At 40.0% G+C, this 19604-nt stretch overlaps 5 protein-coding genes across 8 annotated transcripts; 4 read left to right on the forward strand and 1 right to left on the reverse strand.

Annotated features, from left to right (window-relative positions):
* The first annotated feature begins 523 nt into the window (after positions 1-523).
* On the forward strand, positions 524-4540 carry LOC126625874 (D-xylose-proton symporter-like 2). Its single transcript, XM_050294992.1, has 14 exons — positions 524-927; positions 1439-1536; positions 1641-1719; positions 1803-1862; positions 2004-2070; positions 2152-2276; positions 2376-2477; positions 2669-3037; positions 3122-3169; positions 3282-3344; positions 3492-3572; positions 3697-3795; positions 3885-4022; positions 4149-4540. Exons 1-14 carry the CDS (start codon positions 883-885, stop codon positions 4278-4280), a joined length of 1506 nt encoding a protein of 501 aa, XP_050150949.1. The 5' UTR covers positions 524-882; the 3' UTR covers positions 4281-4540.
* A 483-nt stretch (positions 4541-5023) lies between these two features.
* Positions 5024-6090, forward strand: LOC126625915 (uncharacterized). Its single transcript, XM_050295043.1, has 4 exons — positions 5024-5245; positions 5403-5475; positions 5705-5794; positions 5907-6090. The coding sequence occupies exons 1-4, from the start codon at positions 5084-5086 to the stop codon at positions 5981-5983; spliced, it is 402 nt and encodes a 133-aa protein (XP_050151000.1). The 5' UTR covers positions 5024-5083; the 3' UTR covers positions 5984-6090.
* Positions 6091-7120: 1030 nt separating this feature from the next.
* On the forward strand, positions 7121-11232 carry LOC126625892 (transcription factor-like protein DPB). 4 transcript variants are annotated; one of them, XM_050295019.1, is made up of 9 exons: positions 7121-7661; positions 8093-8169; positions 8354-8397; positions 9068-9130; positions 9229-9375; positions 9489-9557; positions 9741-9839; positions 10305-10375; positions 10625-11232. In XM_050295019.1, exons 1-9 carry the CDS (start codon positions 7405-7407, stop codon positions 10869-10871), a joined length of 1074 nt encoding a protein of 357 aa, XP_050150976.1. In that variant the 5' UTR covers positions 7121-7404; the 3' UTR covers positions 10872-11232. The 4 variants fall into 4 exon arrangements, with proteins under 4 accessions (XP_050150976.1, XP_050150970.1, XP_050150983.1 ...); XM_050295013.1 differs by having other exon boundaries at positions 7122-7661; positions 9226-9375; XM_050295026.1 differs by having other exon boundaries at positions 7124-7622; positions 8090-8169; positions 9226-9375.
* A 603-nt stretch (positions 11233-11835) lies between these two features.
* LOC126625867 (pentatricopeptide repeat-containing protein At5g27270) lies at positions 11836-16700 on the forward strand. Its single transcript, XM_050294981.1, has 8 exons — positions 11836-12576; positions 12844-14236; positions 14351-14662; positions 14909-15013; positions 15098-15185; positions 15273-15394; positions 15696-15760; positions 15998-16700. Exons 1-8 carry the CDS (start codon positions 11992-11994, stop codon positions 16553-16555), a joined length of 3228 nt encoding a protein of 1075 aa, XP_050150938.1. The 5' UTR covers positions 11836-11991; the 3' UTR covers positions 16556-16700.
* A 555-nt stretch (positions 16701-17255) lies between these two features.
* Positions 17256-19053, reverse strand: LOC126625882 (pentatricopeptide repeat-containing protein At1g77170, mitochondrial). Its single transcript, XM_050295005.1, has one exon. The coding sequence runs from the start codon at positions 18768-18770 to the stop codon at positions 17337-17339; it is 1434 nt and encodes a 477-aa protein (XP_050150962.1). The 5' UTR covers positions 18771-19053; the 3' UTR covers positions 17256-17336.
* Positions 19054-19604: the final 551 nt, after the last annotated feature.

Consider the following 19604-nt stretch of genomic DNA (forward strand, 5'->3'; position numbering starts at 1 on the left):
AATAAGTAGGCGTGGCAAAAAGATTTGCGTGAATTGATGGGAGTGGAAGCCTGGAAGGGACTGGTAAGTGGAGAGCATGAGCTCTTACTCTCCATGCGTCGGCCTAACAAGCTAGTGAAGGAGAAGCTTACAAGTCGACAGACACTGCCGCACTGTCTGCTACATTCCGCGTCATGCCTTTCTAATACCATGCATTTGCAATCATGTTCAAAATCTTGTGCCAAATTTTTACCCAAAATACTAGATAAATAAAAGGACAACTAATAAAAGTGACTTAAAAATTTTGAGTTTTAATAATAAGAACAAAATAAAATGTAAAGTAAATAGTACAATATTGATTTTTAGTATAAAAATATGATTTTTCATTAAAATAAACAGTAGCGGGAAATTTTCGTTAAAATTCCCATAAATAAACAGAAAAAACCTTGTGCCAAATTTGTCATGGAAAATTACTAAAAAGTAAGAGCGTAAGGTAAGCTAATTAATCACGACTTCTCTTAACCTATAAAAGTGGGATTTAAAATTAAAAATAATTAGACAAAAGAAAGCCTTCGCAGCAAAGCAACCTCCATTCTCTGTTTCTGCTCGAGTCAGGTTTTGAGTCACGAGTCACGAGTCACGAGTCACGACTCAGTTCTGCATGACCACTGCAACTGCATTTGGACTCACCTAACTAACAACATACGAACCTTTTTATTTGCGACATCTTCTCATCTCCCTTGCCAGTATCGATAACCTTCCCCATCGATCTCCACGTGACCCTGAAAAACCAAACCAATAAAAGCTCCTAAATTTCGTTTGGTATTCTTTCATACGCCGACAGCAGCCTCCATTCAATTCAATTTCTGGGGACCTCTTTGGTGTGGTGAGCTGCAGGCAGCAATGGCGTCGGATCCTGAGAAGCCCGCGCTCTCTTCTCTCGCAAAGGTTTCATTTTTCTGCCCTCAATTTTGATTCTTTTGCACTTTCTAATTTCCTTCTCTCTTTGTGTTTATGGAACAAATTACGAGTCGTTCAGCTGAATTAAAACAAATCTCAGAAGATTATTTGGATTTTATACTGTTTAATTCTGTTGGAAGAACAAAGCTTTAAGGCCTCGTTTGATAAAACTGAAAATTTGTATAATTTGGTTTTGTGAGTTGGGATTTTGTTACTTTTGGTATTGGTGTTTTATTAAAGATTAGTTCAATTCCAGTTTGATGCCTGACAAGGTGTAGGAAAATGACAAGGATTTTGTCTTCTTCATCGTCACTAGTGTTCGATTCTACCTCTGAAAGTTCTTGGTTCCTTTTACATTTTAACATGTGTGTTCTGTTTGATTCCGTTGAGAATTAAGAACATTAACTTGTGTCGCTTGATAACAAAACCGGCTTGAGTTTGATTGTTTGTTTTAGATATCTGCCCCGTTCGGAGTTGTTAGCGCATTGCCATTTTTCAGGTGCGGAAGTCTTCAGGTGAAATCGGCGACACACAGGAGCCACTTCTTAATGGGGTTCACAATTCAGAAAACTATTCTCTTATTGCCGCAATCCTACCGTGAGTATTTTTTCGGTTTTATCTGTTTTATTCTTCTGTTTAGACTGAAAATTTGACAGATAATCACATTATTCTGGCTTTACACTGCTCCTTGATGATTTCAGATTTCTATTCCCAGCTCTCGGAGGACTACTATATGGCTATGATATTGGTGCAACATCATGTGCTACAATCTCCGTAGAGGTATACATGAGCTATTAATCATAAAGCGCGTTCTTCGTACTTTATTTGTAACTGCTGATTCACTTAGAACATACTCAATGCAGTCGGCCACATTAAGCGGAGTATCATGGTACAACTTATCATCTGTGGAAATTGGTCTCATAGTAAGTTTATAAGTAATCTTCCTTGCTGTCACTGAAAACTCTACGAATGTTTTTTCTTTTTAGTTATGCCAGCTCCTTGTGCATCTTTCTTTGGCTTCAGAGAAGATTAATGTATCTAATTGGTACCTGTTTCATTTGCAGACCAGTGGCTCATTATACGGGGCGTTGATTGGATCTTTGATGGCCTTTAACATTGCTGACTTCTTAGGTGGGGTTTTCACCTTTTTCTAATACATTCCAAATTATACAAGTAAAACTGATGAAGTTTGAATGGTTAATATGTATAAAGGAAGAAGGAGGGAGTTGATTTTGGCTGCTTTATTGTATCTTCTTGGAGCTCTAGTTACAGCAGTAGCACCCGACTTGCCTGTTATGGTGATTGGACGCTTGGTATATGGTATAGGAATTGGACTGGTAATGAATAGAATGCTTTTTTTTTTTTCAATGCAAAGCTATACTTAGCTCCTTCTATGAAACTGGAGATGTATAAATTTTCAATTTCTTCTCTTTTAGGCAATGCATGCTGCTCCAATGTATATTGCTGAGACAGCTCCTAGTGCTATACGGGGTCGCCTAATATCGCTCAAAGAGTTCTTCATTGTACTTGGGATGGTTGTAAGTTCTTCTACATTCCATCTGAGAGTCTATGATTTTTTTTTTCTGCCGTGATATGCAATGAAGCCAACTAAAAGCTGTCCTCAAGTTTGCTCCTCTTTTTTGTAGCTTATTCTTTAAAAGTTTTATCTTACTATTTTTTTGTATATTCACGAAGGCCAGCAAATCATAAGCACTTGAATTTTGTGCAGGCAGGTTATGGAATTGGTAGCCTTTTAGTTGACATAGTAGCTGGTTGGCGCTATATGTATGGAGTTAGTGCCCCTTTGGCAATAATTATGGGTATTGGAATGTGGTGGCTACCAGCATCACCTAGATGGATCCTTCTGTGTGCCATACAGGGGAGAGGAAATATGCATGAATTAAAAGAGACTGCAATCAGTTGCTTGTGCCGGCTTAGGGGTAGAGCCATTGGTGATTCAGCTCCTGAACAAGTAGATGAGATGCTGGCTGAGCTTGCTTATGTTGGTGAGGAGAAAGAAGCTACATTAGGGGAGATGTTTCATGGAAAATGCTTGAAAGCCCTTGTGATTGGTGGTGGATTAGTCTTGTTCCAACAGGTAGTTTCAGTTGGGAAAGGAATATGATATGATGTAATCTGTTGAAATCTTTGGCTTATACATAGCATCTCTATACTATGACAGATTACAGGGCAACCAAGTGTGCTGTACTATGCTGCATCGATTTTTCAGGTACCCTGCTAATTTAGATCTGGGGTACAGATTGGACATTGGTTGAAAAGATTATCCCTTACAAGGGTTTCGTAGGAAAATGTCTCCCACCATAACCCATATAATATAATAGAGTGCAGGATTCTCTGAAGCGTCTGATGCAACACGGGTCTCAATATTACTTGGCGCTTTCAAGGTATTTCCAAACGACATGTCATGCTATTTATCCGGACGTGGTTTAAAAACTTTTCTGTTTTTTGCCTGCTGAAAAGTGTTCATCTGTTTCCGTTGAAGAATTCGACTCTCTAAACAGATATGTCTGACTCTTATCTTTTTCTTGTAGTTGATAATGACTGGAGCAGCTGTTCTTCTTGTTGATAGACTCGGGAGAAGACCTCTACTACTAGGAGGTGTTACGGGGATGGTAAGGCTTCTTTTGGGTTGATGTTTTAATTTTTATTCACTTTTCGTATATTATAAGACTAGAACCAACTATCTTTGAGCGTTTGAGAACCATGAAGAATTTATTTACGTTGTTCATATGACAGGTCATCTCGTTATTCCTTTTGGGATCATATTACCTTTTCTTTGATAATGCACCGGTTGCGGCTGTAGTTGCTCTGCTGCTGTATGTTGGGTGTTATCAGGTAATCAGAAGTTGTATACCGTATATTTTGTTCTTTTTAGATAGGTTTTTAGTTCTGTAGTGTGTAACCCATGGAAACTTGTTGTGCAGATATCTTTTGGTCCCATTGGTTGGCTAATGATATCAGAAATATTCCCCTTACGGTTAAGGGGGCGAGGACTGAGTATAGCAGTGCTTGTGAATTTTGCTGCAAATGCGCTGGTGACATTTGCATTTTCTCCTCTAAAGGTACTTAAGACTACCAGCCGTGTTATTTCTTTTGGAATTTTGTTAATTAAATTGTCTTTGGGAATGTTCGTTCTTGTATCGTGTCATGAGTGAGATAATTACGAATGTTGACGCTGATTGAAACAGGCATTGCTGGGAGCTGGAATATTGTTTTATGGATTTGGAGCAATAGCAGTGGCATCTCTAGTTTTCATTTTCTTCATCGTCCCAGAGACCAAGGGGCTTACTCTTGAGGAAATTGAGGCCAAGTGCCTTTAGGCCATCTGAACTTCTGGACTTCTGGACTCCTGGTGTTGCAAGTTGCAACCAAACATTAGTCATAAAAGTTGAGAAACCAATCTTCATCTATGTTATATATTATAGTTCACCTAAATAGCATGTTGTATAAATAATATTATTGTAACATATACTAGCATATGCCCCCGCATTTTGCGTATGTTGACATTTTTTTATTTTTGTTTTTTAAATGGGAAGTGTGTAATCATTTATAAAAATGAGAGAATTAATGGTGGTGGAAATTTGTTGCCAATGAGGAAGATACCTACTCTGTTTGCATGGCTTTTTTTTTTTTTTTTTTAATTTTAAGGGACAACTTATGGCAAGTCACGGTTATGCATCCCTTCCGGGGATCGAGAAGAATCACAAAGGCATTTCAGCCTTCATCTGGCCACAAATATGGCTTCCACACCAGCAGTGGGTTTCCTACTATGTTTACATGGCTTTGAGGGTGAAGTAAAAAGAGCAAAATTCATGCTGCATGTAATTATTAAACTGTCTATAATTTTTATTTTTCTTCAGTTTTAAAGAGAGAGTTGTCACTCAGTACAACGGTTTGGTAGTATTTAAGAAATTTTTGGGTGTCCTTAGCAGCAACCAAATTTGAAACTTGTGTGGGCCCTGGGGTCAGCCCAAAAACCTTTTATTGTATTGGACTGGGCTTACTAAGAAGACCCGATCCACATCAGCCGTCGTAACTCGTACAACAACTTTGACAACACGTGTATTTTCCTTTCAAGTTGAAGCAGTTGGCGGTGGCTAGGGTTTAGTGAGAGAGAGGAGAGATGGCGAAGTTCAATGAGGTGCAGAAGAGGAGGAGAGCGCAGAAAGCGGAGAAGAAGAGATCGGTTCACGGCGAACCAACCACCGGGAAGCTCCACAACAAGCCCCAACCCCTCTCCATCTCCGGCAAGCGCAAGCGCAAGCTCTTGAAAAAATGGCGCCGAGTACGCTTTCCTCTCATTACTAATTTTAAATTTGTATTCGTTTTTGTTGCCCCTTGATTACTCACTCCGTCAAAATCTAACTTAATTACTGTATCTGTATGTATTTGTTGCTATAATTCGTTAATTTTTGTGTACAAAAAAAAAAAATTGTTTTCAGGATCAGAACGAGGCTGTGAAGAAGGGACTTATAACTATGCAAGATGTCGAAATGGCTGCTGCCGATGCTGATGGTAACTCCTCCTCTCAATCTCTCCGTTGAATTTTTAATCTTTCGTCGACAATGTCTTACTTGATTTTCGGATTCATGCGCGACTATTGCTATTACATAATCAAGCTCCAAAATCATGATTAATTAACTCGTTGTACACCAAATTAAACAACGCATTGTTAGTTAACTTGCTTCTGTTAAATTCAATGGGGTTTGTACCAAGAAGCTGACATAAGGTCCTTTGTTTGTAGAAGTAGAAGAATCTAGAGACACCAAGACTTCTTCTTCAAAGTTTCCCATGAAGAAGAAGAGTCTCAAGATCAAACAACTAAAAGGCAAAGGTAAGTTTTACTTTGATATTCTCGCTTCTCTTCCCTTCATACGTTGTTATGTTCGTTTTACCGTCGTGATCTTAGCGAGTGCTCATATTTTTCTGGTTTTCTTGATGGACAGGTAAGAAGAAAGGAAAATCTCCTAAGGCGGCTGCTGCTGCCACCCCCGAAGCTTCTGTGGATGCAATGCTAGAGTAGATTACTTGTGTCTAGCTTATGACAGAACTTGTCAACGCTCTACTCAACCCCATCCCATTGTAATGCTTTTTTTTCTAATTGGAAATCGAATGAATATTAGATCGAAACCTGCCACCTTGCTGCACTGTCCATTTCAAGCGAAAAGTTGTTTACCAAGTTGGAACGGAATTTGTTGCACGATCAAATTCTCTGTTTCTATGAAATTCAGGTCTCGTATACCGGGCCTCGATTTACTGTAAATTACGACGACAGTAGACAAACCACCAAGAAAAGGAAAACAGGAGTACAAAAAGGTCACTGAATCTTTGAAAAAAGACATCAAATTCTCCAACTATCGATTTCCTTCGCTAATCGAGAGCTAAACTAGACACTGAGTGCTGGAGGAGAGTTACGAAAGGCAGGCATAGGCCATTGGAGCTGTTTATCTCTTAAACATTCCACAACTTGGAAGTATTCTGCTGTATGTATTCTGCAATGACCGGAGAGCTCTTCACCAATTCCCATATCTCGGCAGAATTCTTCAGCCAGTCGCGTTCCGTCACAGTGGATCATGTACAAACTCTGGTTTCTATACAAACTTTGGTGTAACTTTCGGACTGACCTCCTGGGAACTCATCTTTATTCTTTGATGGGATTACAAACAAAGGTGGATCCGTAAATTGTATTAGTTCGTATATCGTACGATCAGTTTTTGTCGGTTACTGTTTGTATTTAATTTGAAATAAAAATATTTAAAATGATTTCTGATTGCACGATATACGATGAACTGATATGATACACAGATCTCGGGGATCCTCACAAAGAGGATCCGTATTCAAAGTCCAAAATGAATATACTAGGATTTTTATAGAGCATAAAATATTTTAAAATGTTGATTGAATACCCATCAACTTTTATAAACTCATTTAAATCATAAATACTCCTAACTGAATACACCCTAAAAAAATAACAAAACTGTTATATTTACCATCTATTTGTATTATATTATTAATCGAAATGAGATCTACATACATTGGTAAATCCTAACCTTATTAAAGGGATGATATAAATAAATAATAAATGTAACTAACACTTAAAAAAAAACCATATTTACCTTACTAAAAAGAGGAAAAAGAAAAGTAAATTACATATACAAGACTTCAGTCGTGGCATTTGGTTTGGCGAGCTTTATTAGGGCTCTCTAGGACTGGCACGACTGATTGATTTCACCTTCTCCTTCTTCGTTATTGTAATCTTGAAAGAGGTTTGAAGAATCAAGATTCACAGAGACACCCATAAACTGCAAAGATCAGCTCGCCTAAATTGATTTGAATTCAATTGGTTTCGCCCTGTAAATACCGATTAATACGGATAAATTAATTAATTAATTCTCCGATTAATACCAGATTCCAGTGGTGTGGTGTGGTGTGGTTGGAATTAGGATGGGGACAAGGTCCCAGCAGCAACCAGGACGAGAGCGAGCAGGGCAGGACGACGACGAAATGGCCGGGGGTCAGTCCGTGTCGATGAGCGGCAGCGTGGGCTCGCCCTCCAGCCGCAGTGAGCAGACCATGGCCACGCCCGCCGGCGACAACAGTTTTCTTCGATTGAACCATCCCGACGTTCACGGCGATGACGCTGGCTCCCAAGGCGCCGTTGGGTCAGTCGCTTCCCTCCCTCCCTTTTCCTTCTGCTTCAGGTCTTATTAGGGCACAGCAACGAATTATTTTGTTTATTTCTGTGTAATTATAAATATATTCATATGCTGCTCATTTTCTTGTTTGTCTAATTTTATTGGCTTGTATATAGTTTTATTTGTTTACTACTTTCGTTTTGATTATTATTTGAGTCCTCTGAATCTGTGATTATTTGCATCCACTGCATACATTCGTAGAATATGCAGCCACATTGTTTAGTTTCGGAGTCCTGATTTCGGCTCTCTCATCATCGATTAGATTGAGATAACTAGCGCTCTACTTTAGGCTAAATATATGGGAATGAAGAACCGAAATCAGGACGCTGAGTTGTGGACATGTTTGTAAAACATTTGTTTGACAATTGACATTGATTCATTTACAGCACTTGTTAAACTTTTTAGTTGCCCTAAATGATTATTGCTTTGAACAGTAGCAAGAAGAAGAAGCGAGGGCAACGAGCCGTGGCAGGTGATAAGAATGGAAGAGGACTACGCCAATTCAGCATGAAAGGTGCTTCATTGATCGCTATCTTGTCTTATCTTATTTTCTCTTTACATCCTGTTTTGCCTTCCAAAAAGGTGGTTGAATTTAGCTGGCTATGAATTGCATTTAAGGGATGGACGTTGTTGTTATTTTCATCCATGCTTATACTTCTTCTCCCCTGATTTTCTGATTCTGTGTTGCTCGTGTCCAGTGTGCGAGAAAGTGGAGAGCAAAGGAAGAACCACTTATAATGAGGTTAGATGGTTTCAGTTTGACTGTTTGTGCATATTGTTCTTTTTCCTTTTGTGCCCTCTGAGTGCTCACTCCTGGTCCTATACAGCGAATGGATTATGTATTATATCAGGGAGCATTTCTTTCCCTTCAGTACTTGTTTGTGTGTTTAAACTGGTAGGGTTCATGCATATCTTGATCTAATAGGTCACTGAAGTAGGTTATTCTAGCATCCATCAAATGAAGGATTGATAATTAACAAATTTGGATTTTTCTCATCAAACAACCATTTGACGTGTGTGGCTGCCTGTTTGGTGCTAAAGAAAGTTGATTCGCAGGCTACTGACTCTAGTGTTTCTCCTCTAACTACTGAGGTGTTCCTTACTCCTTACTCCTTAGTCATAGGTGAGTGAATGACCTTGTTGTTACAGAGGGTGGTATAATCTCAGTGTCAGAGGTCAATTAAATTTCAACATCATCTGAAGCCATGCTGTGTAGTGGGAGTAATGTATCAAATGCTTTCTTGGGGAACAATGGTGCAAAAGTTGTTGGAGCAAAGGGACTCATTAGGCAATGTTGTTATCATTAATAGAGGGGTGCAATGTGATTTAAAATTGACATAACAGATAATAGAGTTTTCTCAAGATCCGCATGTAAATAAGTTCTGCTCCTAAGAGTTTGAAGTGCATTCCAGGTTGCAGATGAACTTGTAGCGGAGTTTGCTGACCCTAGCAATGCTGTTACATCCCCCGATCAGGTTTGATAACTAAGCTGATACATCTGCAGTCGTCTGGGAAAAAAAGGGGAATGAATTTGCTAACTTTTTCCTTTCTTGGGTTCAAATTTATTTAGCAGCAACAAGATGATGAGAAGAACATCAGGCGAAGGGTATATGATGCCCTGAATGTTCTTATGGCAATGGATATTATATCTAAAGATAAAAAAGAAATACAATGGAAGGGTTTGCCTCGTACAAGCCTGAATGATATTGAAGAACTGAAGGTCTGATTGCAGTCTATCTTTTGTCTCTTGTATATTAAGTGGTTTATTGTCTGTTGACCGTTGTAGACCCAAGTTTGAGATTATAAAACTAGTTATACATGTATTAAATGTAGACCGAGCGCATGGGATTGAGGAATAGGATCGAAAAGAAAACTGCATATCTGCAAGAGCTGGAGGAACAAGTAATGAATAGCTATTGTCCATTATTTCATGCTTCATGACTTTGGCTCGGTTGAGGTTTTTATATGTGCTTGACTTGACGACTATAATTACTAATGTTCTGTGAAAACATGTCTGAATGATAGGATGCACTGAACCATGTAGATCAGTGTCTGCACACACTTACTTCTTATCTCTTTTATCAGTACGTAGGTCTTCAAAATCTGATACAACGGAATGAGGAATTATACCACACTGGAGATGCGCCCAGTGGAGGCGTGGCATTACCTTTCATTCTTGTGCAGGCAAGTTTTCTTCTCAAGGTTTCCCTTGTTTCATGACCACATATTCTGAGAGTTAGTTTGGAAAGTAGTGCTTTTTTAGGTATGGTGCATGAAAACAAAATGGTTTGTATTTGATGGGTTGGTATAATTTGGTTGGTTGGTTGGTTTGGGATATGTGACATAACCTTCTGCTTGATACAAGATATACCATATTTTATACCAACTATAACTCTTCAATCCTGTTCTAAATAAGAACAAGCACATGATTCGCTTTACTTGACTAATTTGCTGTCAGAATCCTTTTTTGCAAGTTTGTTGTTATCTGATTCTTGATTACTTCTGTTGTCACACACATAATTCGGAACTTTCACCTGGAGATATCAGAAGTGCCTTATATTATCGTTTGGCGTTTGAGTTTTCCCTATAGAGTCTGAGTTGCTTTATCGTGCCTTATACTTATTATTTATCCATTTCTTTTATCCCTAGACTCGCCCTCATGCAACTGTTGAGGTGGAAATATCAGAAGATATGCAGCTGGTGCATTTTGACTTCAATAGGTAACTTTCATTCTTATATTGTTGCAAACAGAACGACATGATAGTTGGTAGTAACATGTATACACGATTGTCCGCTGAGGACACAATTAGAGATAGTTGACACTAGTAGTATGGCACTTCAGCCCAAAGCGCTGTTAATGGGTCAACTCTGTCTCTGTGTAATAGCTCAATAAAAAGTTTTTTCAATCGTTAAAGTTTTGCACTCATCATTTCGTTATGTTTTGATTGTATATTGTCTTGTTTTTGCAGCACCCCATTTGAGCTCCATGATGATAATTATGTTTTGAAGGCAATGAATTTTTGTAATAGGCAGCAGAGTGATGATGCGACACAAAATTTAACAGTAGACGGAGGCGAAGGTTGTAGCATGTCAGGCATGTATCAGCCACAGATCCCTCTTGCTTCAATGAACACACCAGTTAGAGCACCGCCCATGTCACCGCCCCGTCCCGGAATACTGAAATCACGTGTCAAGCATGAGCACCATGGACAATAGTGTAAGCATATGTGTATATTGTGGAGAGTAGTTTGCCGGAAGTGAATAGGTCATCCCGCACCGTCATGATTGTCGTTGGTAGATATTGCCATAAGTTGGATGTAGTTTAGGTTGCAAAGAAGCAGATGAGTCTTGGTTGGTTTGATATAACTCGGGAGGATGTTGGCTGTGGCAAATGAGTTGCTTTGCATTGCATGTCCAATATGTGCTATTGTAATTTGTATCCCATTCTTTTGCCAGTTTTACTGTTTTTAGGCCTCCGTTCCGTCGTAGTAGAATTCAAAGTGGACTGTGTATGTTGTCTGAAGAGAATTGTTCACCTACAAGATTAGAATGATACGATTGATTCGACAGTTTCTTCTGTACTGCGTCTTACATTTTCGCAAGTTATTGTTCATCGTTGGTCTTTCAGCGTTCGAATGTTTGGTTTCATTCATGATATGATGGTGTCCAGGTAATACGTACGACATGAACGTTCTGTGTCACACGCATCTGCTTACATGGGATGGGATGTGCAAAGTCATGAATCGTCAACCTCAAGGGCATCAGAGAATGAATCAGGAAAATTAGAAATATCGTGAGAGAGATAGAGAGAATGAATTGGGAAGATTAACACACATTTGAAATCAGAAATAAATATAATTTCACTTCTGAGTAAGTTACTAGGTTGAATTTCAATCCAACTTTGATTAATTGTTGTTTTGAGCCAATTCTATTATGGTTTAACAATTAAGTGCATGACAGTCGAAGACCAAAACTTTAACAGTCATTCAGTACTATGGTTTGGTGTATTCTTCTTCATTTGTAAGTGAGATGTCTTAGATTAGAATCTTGTAAATAACGAATTCGATATTAAATTAAATTGCCTATAGTGTGGCAGCGGAACTCCCCCCTCCCCTGGTATAAAATATATTGTTTTTAGTCCAAAATTCGACATTCCAAAAAACAAAAAAAAACTCTTAAGGATTGGTCTTAATTTAGGACGAATGGTCCAATTTCATTTTTTTAATGAATTAACTGATAATATTATTGTTATCCTCTCTACTCGACTCTCTAGTGTCTGTAGAGTGGAGTCGCGGCGGTGGTTTTTGTGGTGGCTTCTTTTCCCGCGGAAAAGGAAATGGAGTCGCTGACAACGTACTCCTCTTCCTTGTTGTGCACCTGTCCACTGCTGTCCTCCCATTGTTCCCAATCCAACACCACCGCCTTCAAAATTCCCTCGACCTCCCCCAAACCTAAAACCACCTTCACCAACATTGTAGTACAGTCCTCGGTGAGCCCGGACCCCTGGTCTCTCAGCGACGGCAACAACCCCGACCGCCCCAAACCCAGGTCCAAGAACCCCAAAAAGCCCCTCTCCGACGACAACGCCCGCCGCATCATCAAGGCCAAGGCCAACTACCTCAGCGCCCTCCGCCGGAACCAGGGCCCACAGGCCCAAACCCCCAAGTGGATTAAGCGGACCCCCGAGCAGATGGTCAGCTACTTGCACGACGACAGGAACGGCCACCTCTACGGCCGCCATGTCGTCGCCGCCATTAAGCACGTTAGAGCGCTGTCCGAGAAGTCCGAGGGGGCGTACGACATGCGCGCCGTCATGGCCTCCTTCGTCGGGAAGCTCAGCTTCAGAGAAATGTGTGTGGTGCTCAAGGAGCAGAAGAGCTGGAGGCAAGTCAGGGACTTGTTCTCTTGGATGAAATTGCAGGTAATTTCCTGCCTTTTTCTCAGCCATTTCCATTTCATTTAATTCAGCTGCCACTATCGTTTTTTCAATTTTTCAATTTCATGTGTTTTTTTTTTTTTTTTTTTTTTGAAATCTGAAAAGGAAAAGAAAATACTGTGCTTTTCATGGTAAATACTCTTAAGACTCAGAAATTTCGTCTTGTTTTTCATGTGGGTTTTTTTGTGGTGGGATTAGTAGTACATTTCTGTGTGTGTATGTGTAATGATACGCAACCTTGTGCTTCAACAGTTAAGCTACCGCCCAAGTGTTATTGTCTACACGTTAGTATTGCGGGCATATGGCCAGGTCGGGAAGATCAAGCTGGCTGAGCAAACCTTCTTGGAGATGCTCGAATCTGGGTGTGAACCGGATGAAGTTGCTTGCGGTACCATGCTCTGTACATACGCCAGATGGGGGCGTCACAAGGCTATGCTGGCGTTTTATTCAGCTGTGCAAGAAAGGGGGATTCTACTTTCTGTTGCTGTTTATAATTTTATGTTGTCCTCCTTGCAGAAGAAATCACTCCACGGAATGGTCATAGAAATGTGGAGGCAGATGGTGGACATTGAAGTGGTACCTAATAAATTTACTTATACGGTAGTAATTGGCTCCCTCGTCAAAGAAGGCCTCCACGAGGAGGCTCTTAAGAATTTCATTGACTTGAAGAATGCTGGAATCGTTCCTGAGGAGGCAACTTATAGTTTGCTCATCAGTTTAAGCACCAAAAATGGCAAATTTGATGAAGCTCTTAGATTATATGAAGACATGAGGTCTCTAGGAATAGTTCCGAGCAACTACACTTGTGCTTCACTTCTGACGTTGTATTACAAGAAGGAGGATTACTCCAAAGCCCTTTCTCTCTTTTCAGAAATGGAAAGGAAGAAAATTGCAGCGGATGAAGTGATCTACGGTTTGCTCATTAGAATATATGGAAAACTTGGTCTTTACGAGGATGCTCAGACAGCTTTTGAAGAGATGGAGCAGCTGGGTTTACTTAGTGACCAGAAAACATATTTGGCAATGACGCAAGTCCATCTCAATTCAGGGAATTGCGACAAAGCTTTAGAAGTTATGGAACTAATGAAGTCTAGAAAAAACATTTGGCTCTCAAGATTTGCTTATATTGTCTTACTGCAGTGTTATGTTATGAAGGAGGATCTGAGTTCTGCTGAAGTAACATTTCAGGCTCTATCCAAGACTGGACTCCCTGATGCAGGCTCTTGCAATGATATGCTCAATTTGTATATAAAACTGAACTTATTGGAAAAGGCTAAGGATTTTATTACCCAGATAAGAAGAGACCGAGTAGATTTTGACGAGGAGCTTTGCAGGACAGTTATGAGAGTATATTGCAAGGAGGGAATGCTTAGAGATGCTGAACAGTTTGTAGAAGAACTGGGTACGAGCGGATTATGCCAGGATAGTAGATTCTTCCAAACAATTTCTAGTGTTATGTGTGAACACAAGGAAGGAAAATTTGTGACTTTTGACCAGCCTGACACCGTGGCCCTGGGGCTGGTGCTCAGTCTCTATCTGACAGATGGCGATATCAGTAAGACAGAAAAAGTTCTAGCATCATTGCCCGTGACTTCTGTTGGCTTATCAATTGCTAGTCAGCTCATTAAGAACATTATTAGAGAAGGCAAGCAACTTCAATCTTACCAATTTTTTCAGTTAAACATTACACTTATGATGTAAATCACCTCTGAGTAAGTTTTTATGCCTCTGAAGAAGTTTGACATCAATTTCCGTGCAGGTGATGCATTTAAAGCAGAAACTCATATCAATCAATTGGCCAAGCTTGGCTGCAGGGTGGATGATGCCACGGTTGCTTCTTTGATTAGTTTATATGGAAAGAAACGCAAGCTGATGAAGGCCCTGGAAATATTTACAGCATTTGCAGATTCTCCTTTAGCCAAAAAATTACTATGTAACTCAATGCTTGATGCATATGCCAAATGTGGTAAACCACAGGAGGCATACGCACTTTACAAACAGCTTACAGAGGAAAGACACGATCTGGATGCTGTTGCCATCAGCATAGTTGTCAATGCTTTGACTAACAGTGGTACGAATTTGGAAAGCTTTGTTAGCCTAGCAAAGACTATAGACTATCAGATGATAGAGCAACCGAGTTTATACATTTTTATCATTTCTACCATCTTATAAGAAATAGCATAAATAGCATAATTCACTAAGCTTTTCAGCTTCCCTAATATCATTATGTATAAAACCACCATGCCCATCATTGCTGTTAATTTACTACATAACTTTTCCTTGCACCAATTTTAATCATAATAAAACTCATCTCCAGGGAAACATAGAGAAGCAGAGAATGTCATCCGGGAAAGCCTTGAGCACCACTTGGAGCTAGATACTGTGGCGTACAATACTTTTATTAAGGCTATGCTGGAAGCAGGTTGATATGGGCTGCTTCAGTTATTCAGTAAAAACGCTTGAGTAGAAGAAAGCTTGCATTAACTTGGTAATTTTCATGATGCAGGTAGGTTGCATTTTGCATCCAGTATCTATGAGCGCATGCTTTCTGAGGGGGTTGCTCCATCAATTCGGACATATAGCACCATGATCAGGTAATAGCTTTGTGTACTTTTTTCTGTTGTGCGATTAATTAAAAAGATATATTGAAAGCTGTTCATATTGGCGAACTATGGGTGCAGTGTTTACGGTCGAGGTCGAAAGCTGGAAAAGGCTGTAGAGATGTTCACTACGGCTCGCAACTTGGGTTTGTCTTTGGATGAGAAGGCATATATGAATCTGGTTAGCTACTATGGGAAAGCTGGTAATGTTCTAAATCCCCCACCAAGTAAACAATTTTAGATATTGTGAATTGTCACAAAAATTTGAATGGTGTTCCTCAGTTTTGCTATTGGCTTAGTTCATTGGTGCTAATTGAAATGGAATAGTGTATAATACTAAATGCTGTTTTGTCCAGTCAATGTATATAACCTTTAATAACTATACATAGCAGGTATGTTCTTATTCCTTTTTCTAGTGGATATCTCGTAGACTCTTCAGCTATCAGATTTCTTCGTTGTCTGTAAATTGTAATTGTTCATAACGTTAGTGTGTTTGTTTTGTAGGAAAAAGGCATGAAGCATCCATGCTATTCAGCAAAATGCGAGAAGAAGGGATAAAACCTGGGATGGTATGCAGAATTGAGATTATTTAAAACTTAAAAGGGATGAGTAAAGATTTATTTTGACTAATTAGTAATCACTCATTAATAATTCTAGAGGGTATGTCTTGGTGCAACAGTAGGGCTTGTCCCAAGCAACCTGGTGGTTGAAAAATATTACATTTCTTATGAATTGACGTTCATGATTATATGGAAGTGTAAAGCTGCTATCTGAGTGTGTTGTCTTGTCTTTTACATGAAAATCAGGTCAGTTATAATATAATGATCAATGTATATGCTGCTGGGGGCCTTTATCAAGAAGCAGAGGAATTATTCAAAGCCATGCAGCGAGATGGTTGCTTACCCGACTCCTTTACCTACCTGTCCCTAATTCGAGCCTACACAGAGAGTCTGAAATACTCAGAAGCAGAGGAAACCATTAACTCTATGCATGAAAACGGTGTCCATCCCTCCTGTGCGCATTTTAACCTTTTACTCTCCGCTTTTGCCAAAATGGGTTTGATAGGTGAAGCAGAAAGAATTTATAAAGAACTACATGGAGCTGGTTTGAACCCTGACGTGGCATGTTATCAGACTATGCTGAGAGGTTACATGGACTATGGACATTTAGAAGAAGGGATCAAGCTTTTTGAACAGATCAGTAAGTCTGGAGAGGCAGACAGGTTTATTTTGAGCGCAGCAGTGCATTGTTATAAATCTGTGGGAAAGGAACTTGAAGCTGAAAATGTTTTGCATTCCATGAGTAATTTGGGAATTTCATTTCTGGAGAACCTAGAAATTGGATCCAAGCTAAAGACCTCGTAAATATTTCAGAACTGATTTAGTTATGGGATGCTATGCGGCAGATGACAAATCAGAGGGATAGAACGATCCTGAGTAATTTTATGCTTATTTATGCACAGCTCAGGTGTACCAAGAATCGAATTTGGGAGAGAAGCAAAATACATTCTTCTAGACCAGTGGCGAACAAACATTAAGAGGTTGCATGCTAGCAGTAACCAGATGGCGGGTTGAGACTTGTTTTCCCAGTCCTTTGCTCGAGTGTGGGAAATAGCTTGTCAGTTGTTTACGACTTGAAATTAGTGACTGAAGAAATCTGTTTACACGAAACGCTTATGCTCAACTGTTAAGGAGTGGGCAATCACGCTGGAAGGGCCATAGTCCATCAGATGGAAACAGTTTCAGTTGGCATGAGTCGTGGTCAATGGATACGGAAGTCTAATATTAGCTCGGCCACATTACTTGGTATCCTTCATATCTATAAGGAGGTAACTGTTAGCTTTCTGGAAATAGTCAAGACTAAGAAGAATAGATCACAACCTTGATATTTCTTCCGCACTAACATTACAGCTTGATTTTGTAGATTGTACAAAAGTTCGTGTTCATTAGAATATGAAAGTTCATAGAATTGTTGAAGATATTGTAGCAGCTATGCATGTCAATTAGGACATTTGTACAGAATTTTTCTTTGGATGCCGAATAAAACATGCATAAAAAAATTGCATTTACCACAGAAATAATGTCAACTGTTTTATTAGCTCATTCTTGTTAAATTCCAGGCACATATGTGATACATGAATGTCGCTCAATCTGCACTTGTTGACATGCTATAACCGGGAACCTTGGCGAGTTTTCTCCGATACATAATCAATCGTACCCGCTCGACCTCTTTCCATAAACCTCTACTGGCATATATATTAGACAAAACTACGTATGCCCCATCATTCCAAGGCTCTAATTCTTGCAAATGCTCAGCCACCCACTCCCCCATCTTCACATTCTCATGTTTCTCACAGGCACCCATCAGGCACCCCCAGACGACCGAGTTTGCCTTCATTGGCATCTCCTCCTCGACCATCTTTCTCGCTTCCTCAAGCAATCCCACTCTGCCAAGAAGATCCACCATGCATCCGTAATGCTGCAAGTGGGGCTTTATCCCATATGTATTTTTCATCATGTCGAAGTAAAATCTTCCGTCTTGCACATTCCCGCCATGAACACATGCACTGAGTACCCCAACAAAGGTCACGTGATTTGGTCTCACTCCTGCCTCTCTCATGCACCGAAAGCATTCGAGCGCTTCATTCACATGCCCGTGCATTGCATAACCCACGATCATAGACGTCCATGATGAAACATTCCGTTGCTCCATCCTTGAAAACACCCTATAAGCCAAGTCCATTCTCCCGCATTTCCCGTACATGTCTATAAGCGAATTCAACATCATCAAGGAGGTATTCAATTTCAATTTATCGACGTTTTTCGCTGCTTGGTAAACGCATTTATGCAATTGAAGAGCCAAGCCCAGGTCACTCAAACTTCCGCAAGCGGAAGTGACACTCACCATGGTCACATCATCCGGCAAGAATCCACACTTCCTTAGCTGGATGAAGGTGTCGATGGCCTCCTTGGCACGGCCGCCTTGGGAAAGGCCTCCGATGATGGCATTCCAAGAACCCAACTTTCTGTCAGGGTTTTGGTCGAACAGGTTGCGTGCATTTTCAAATTCTCCTGCCTTGGAATATAAATTAATAAACCCACTCTCGCAGAACTCGTTGGTGTCGAGGCCGAGCCTGATGGCAAGGGAATGAAGCTGCCTGCCGATATGGACAGCAAAAAGCTGACAGAGGGCTTTTAGAACAATGGGGAGGGTGTAGCAATCAGGCAAAACGCCGGCACGAGACATGGCAACGTAGACAAAGAGAGCCTTGGTGGGAGCATCTCGTCGAGCGTAGGATCGTATAATATTGTTCCAGTAGAATGGGGCCGGGTAGAAGCGCAGCATGTGGGTTCTGATAACATGTGCGTAAATTTGATTCAGTTGTCGTAAGGTGGTGCAATTTGACAACTGGGTTGCTGTTACTTTTGCTGGGTCGTCCTGGCTGCTATCCAAATTTACAGAGGGAGTTACAGCGGAGAAGCAGATGAGGAAGGTCTTTTGGTTGAGAAGATGGTTTGAAATGGAAAGGTGCTTGTTCTTGTTGGGTATTTGAAAAATGCTGCAACTCCTCCTAATCATCTCAAACAACAAAACACCAACAAAGTTGTAATGAGGAGGAGGTCATGTGCCACTCTTTACTGGACCATCAAGGGCAAGGGCAGTCTTTGCCAAACCATCAAACGCAAAGGGCCGCACCAACATAATTTTTCTTTGTTGGGAGTTTAATGGCTGGATTGAATCAAAACATAATCGAAACTGCTATAACTTGTAGGAACGACAATCGAACACAAGTAAAAAAGGCGAACACACTGTCCTAATCAATTGACACAATGACGTGCGAGAAGGAAGATCGAAGATGTTGACCATTCAAAGGGGGGAGTTAGGCTCTCATGTGTATAGAGTCATTAATATATAAATGAGAGACAATAGTTAAAAACAGAGTCATTAACCATCACGGTTTTTAGGCGATGCGTATTTGTACAAAAATCGTAAAATTTATTTGCTTTCATCTTCACCTCAACATGAGGTTTTCAAAACTCATGTAAGACTTCTTGTTTATATTCTTGTAGATGAAGCCCCGTTTTGGCAATGTTTAGGGCTCACTTCAATTTTTATTCATTTATGTTTTCGACTTAAATATTCTATTTAAAATACATTTGTGGCTCAATAAATGGTAAAATCGCTTTTGCCACTCAGTACTACGGTCTGGTGGTATTCCTCTTTACTTGGAGTGAAAGGTCTTAGGTTCAAATATCGTGGATGACAAATTTGATACCAAATTAGGCTGCTCATTGTGCGGCTTAGCCGAACTCCCATCTCCTTAATGTAAAAATATTGATGTACTCAAAAAAATATAATAATGCTGAAATCGCTTTCAATTGCCTCATAATGTTACTCTTAATCTTGACGGAA

The sequence above is a fragment of the Malus sylvestris genome, chromosome 1, assembly GCF_916048215.2.
Source record: "Malus sylvestris chromosome 1, drMalSylv7.2, whole genome shotgun sequence".
Classification (NCBI taxonomy): Eukaryota; Viridiplantae; Streptophyta; class Magnoliopsida; order Rosales; family Rosaceae; genus Malus; species Malus sylvestris.

Coding starts and splice junctions, on each gene's coding strand:
- LOC126625874 (XM_050294992.1), top strand. CDS start 883: ATGGCGTCGGATCCTGAGAAGCCCGCGCTCTCTTCTCTCGCAAAG. Junction 1,863..2,003: donor CTGTGGAAATTGGTCTCATA/GTAAGTTTATAA, acceptor TTTCATTTGCAG/ACCAGTGGCTCATTATACGG. Junction 2,277..2,375: donor ATGGTATAGGAATTGGACTG/GTAATGAATAGA, acceptor CTTCTCTTTTAG/GCAATGCATGCTGCTCCAAT.
- LOC126625915 (XM_050295043.1), top strand. CDS start 5,084: ATGGCGAAGTTCAATGAGGTGCAGAAGAGGAGGAGAGCGCAGAAAGCG. Junction 5,246..5,402: donor TCTTGAAAAAATGGCGCCGA/GTACGCTTTCCT, acceptor AATTGTTTTCAG/GATCAGAACGAGGCTGTGAA. Junction 5,476..5,704: donor GGCTGCTGCCGATGCTGATG/GTAACTCCTCCT, acceptor CTTTGTTTGTAG/AAGTAGAAGAATCTAGAGAC.
- LOC126625892 (XM_050295013.1), top strand. CDS start 7,405: ATGGGGACAAGGTCCCAGCAGCAACCAGGACGAGAGCGAGCAGGGCAG. Junction 8,398..9,067: donor GAAGAACCACTTATAATGAG/GTTAGATGGTTT, acceptor AGTGCATTCCAG/GTTGCAGATGAACTTGTAGC. Junction 10,376..10,624: donor GTGCATTTTGACTTCAATAG/GTAACTTTCATT, acceptor TTGTTTTTGCAG/CACCCCATTTGAGCTCCATG.
- LOC126625867 (XM_050294981.1), top strand. CDS start 11,992: ATGGAGTCGCTGACAACGTACTCCTCTTCCTTGTTGTGCACCTGTCCA. Junction 15,186..15,272: donor ACATATAGCACCATGATCAG/GTAATAGCTTTG, acceptor CTATGGGTGCAG/TGTTTACGGTCGAGGTCGAA. Junction 15,395..15,695: donor TAGCTACTATGGGAAAGCTG/GTAATGTTCTAA, acceptor TTTGTTTTGTAG/GAAAAAGGCATGAAGCATCC.
- LOC126625882 (XM_050295005.1), bottom strand. CDS start 18,770: ATGATTAGGAGGAGTTGCAGCATTTTTCAAATACCCAACAAGAACAAG.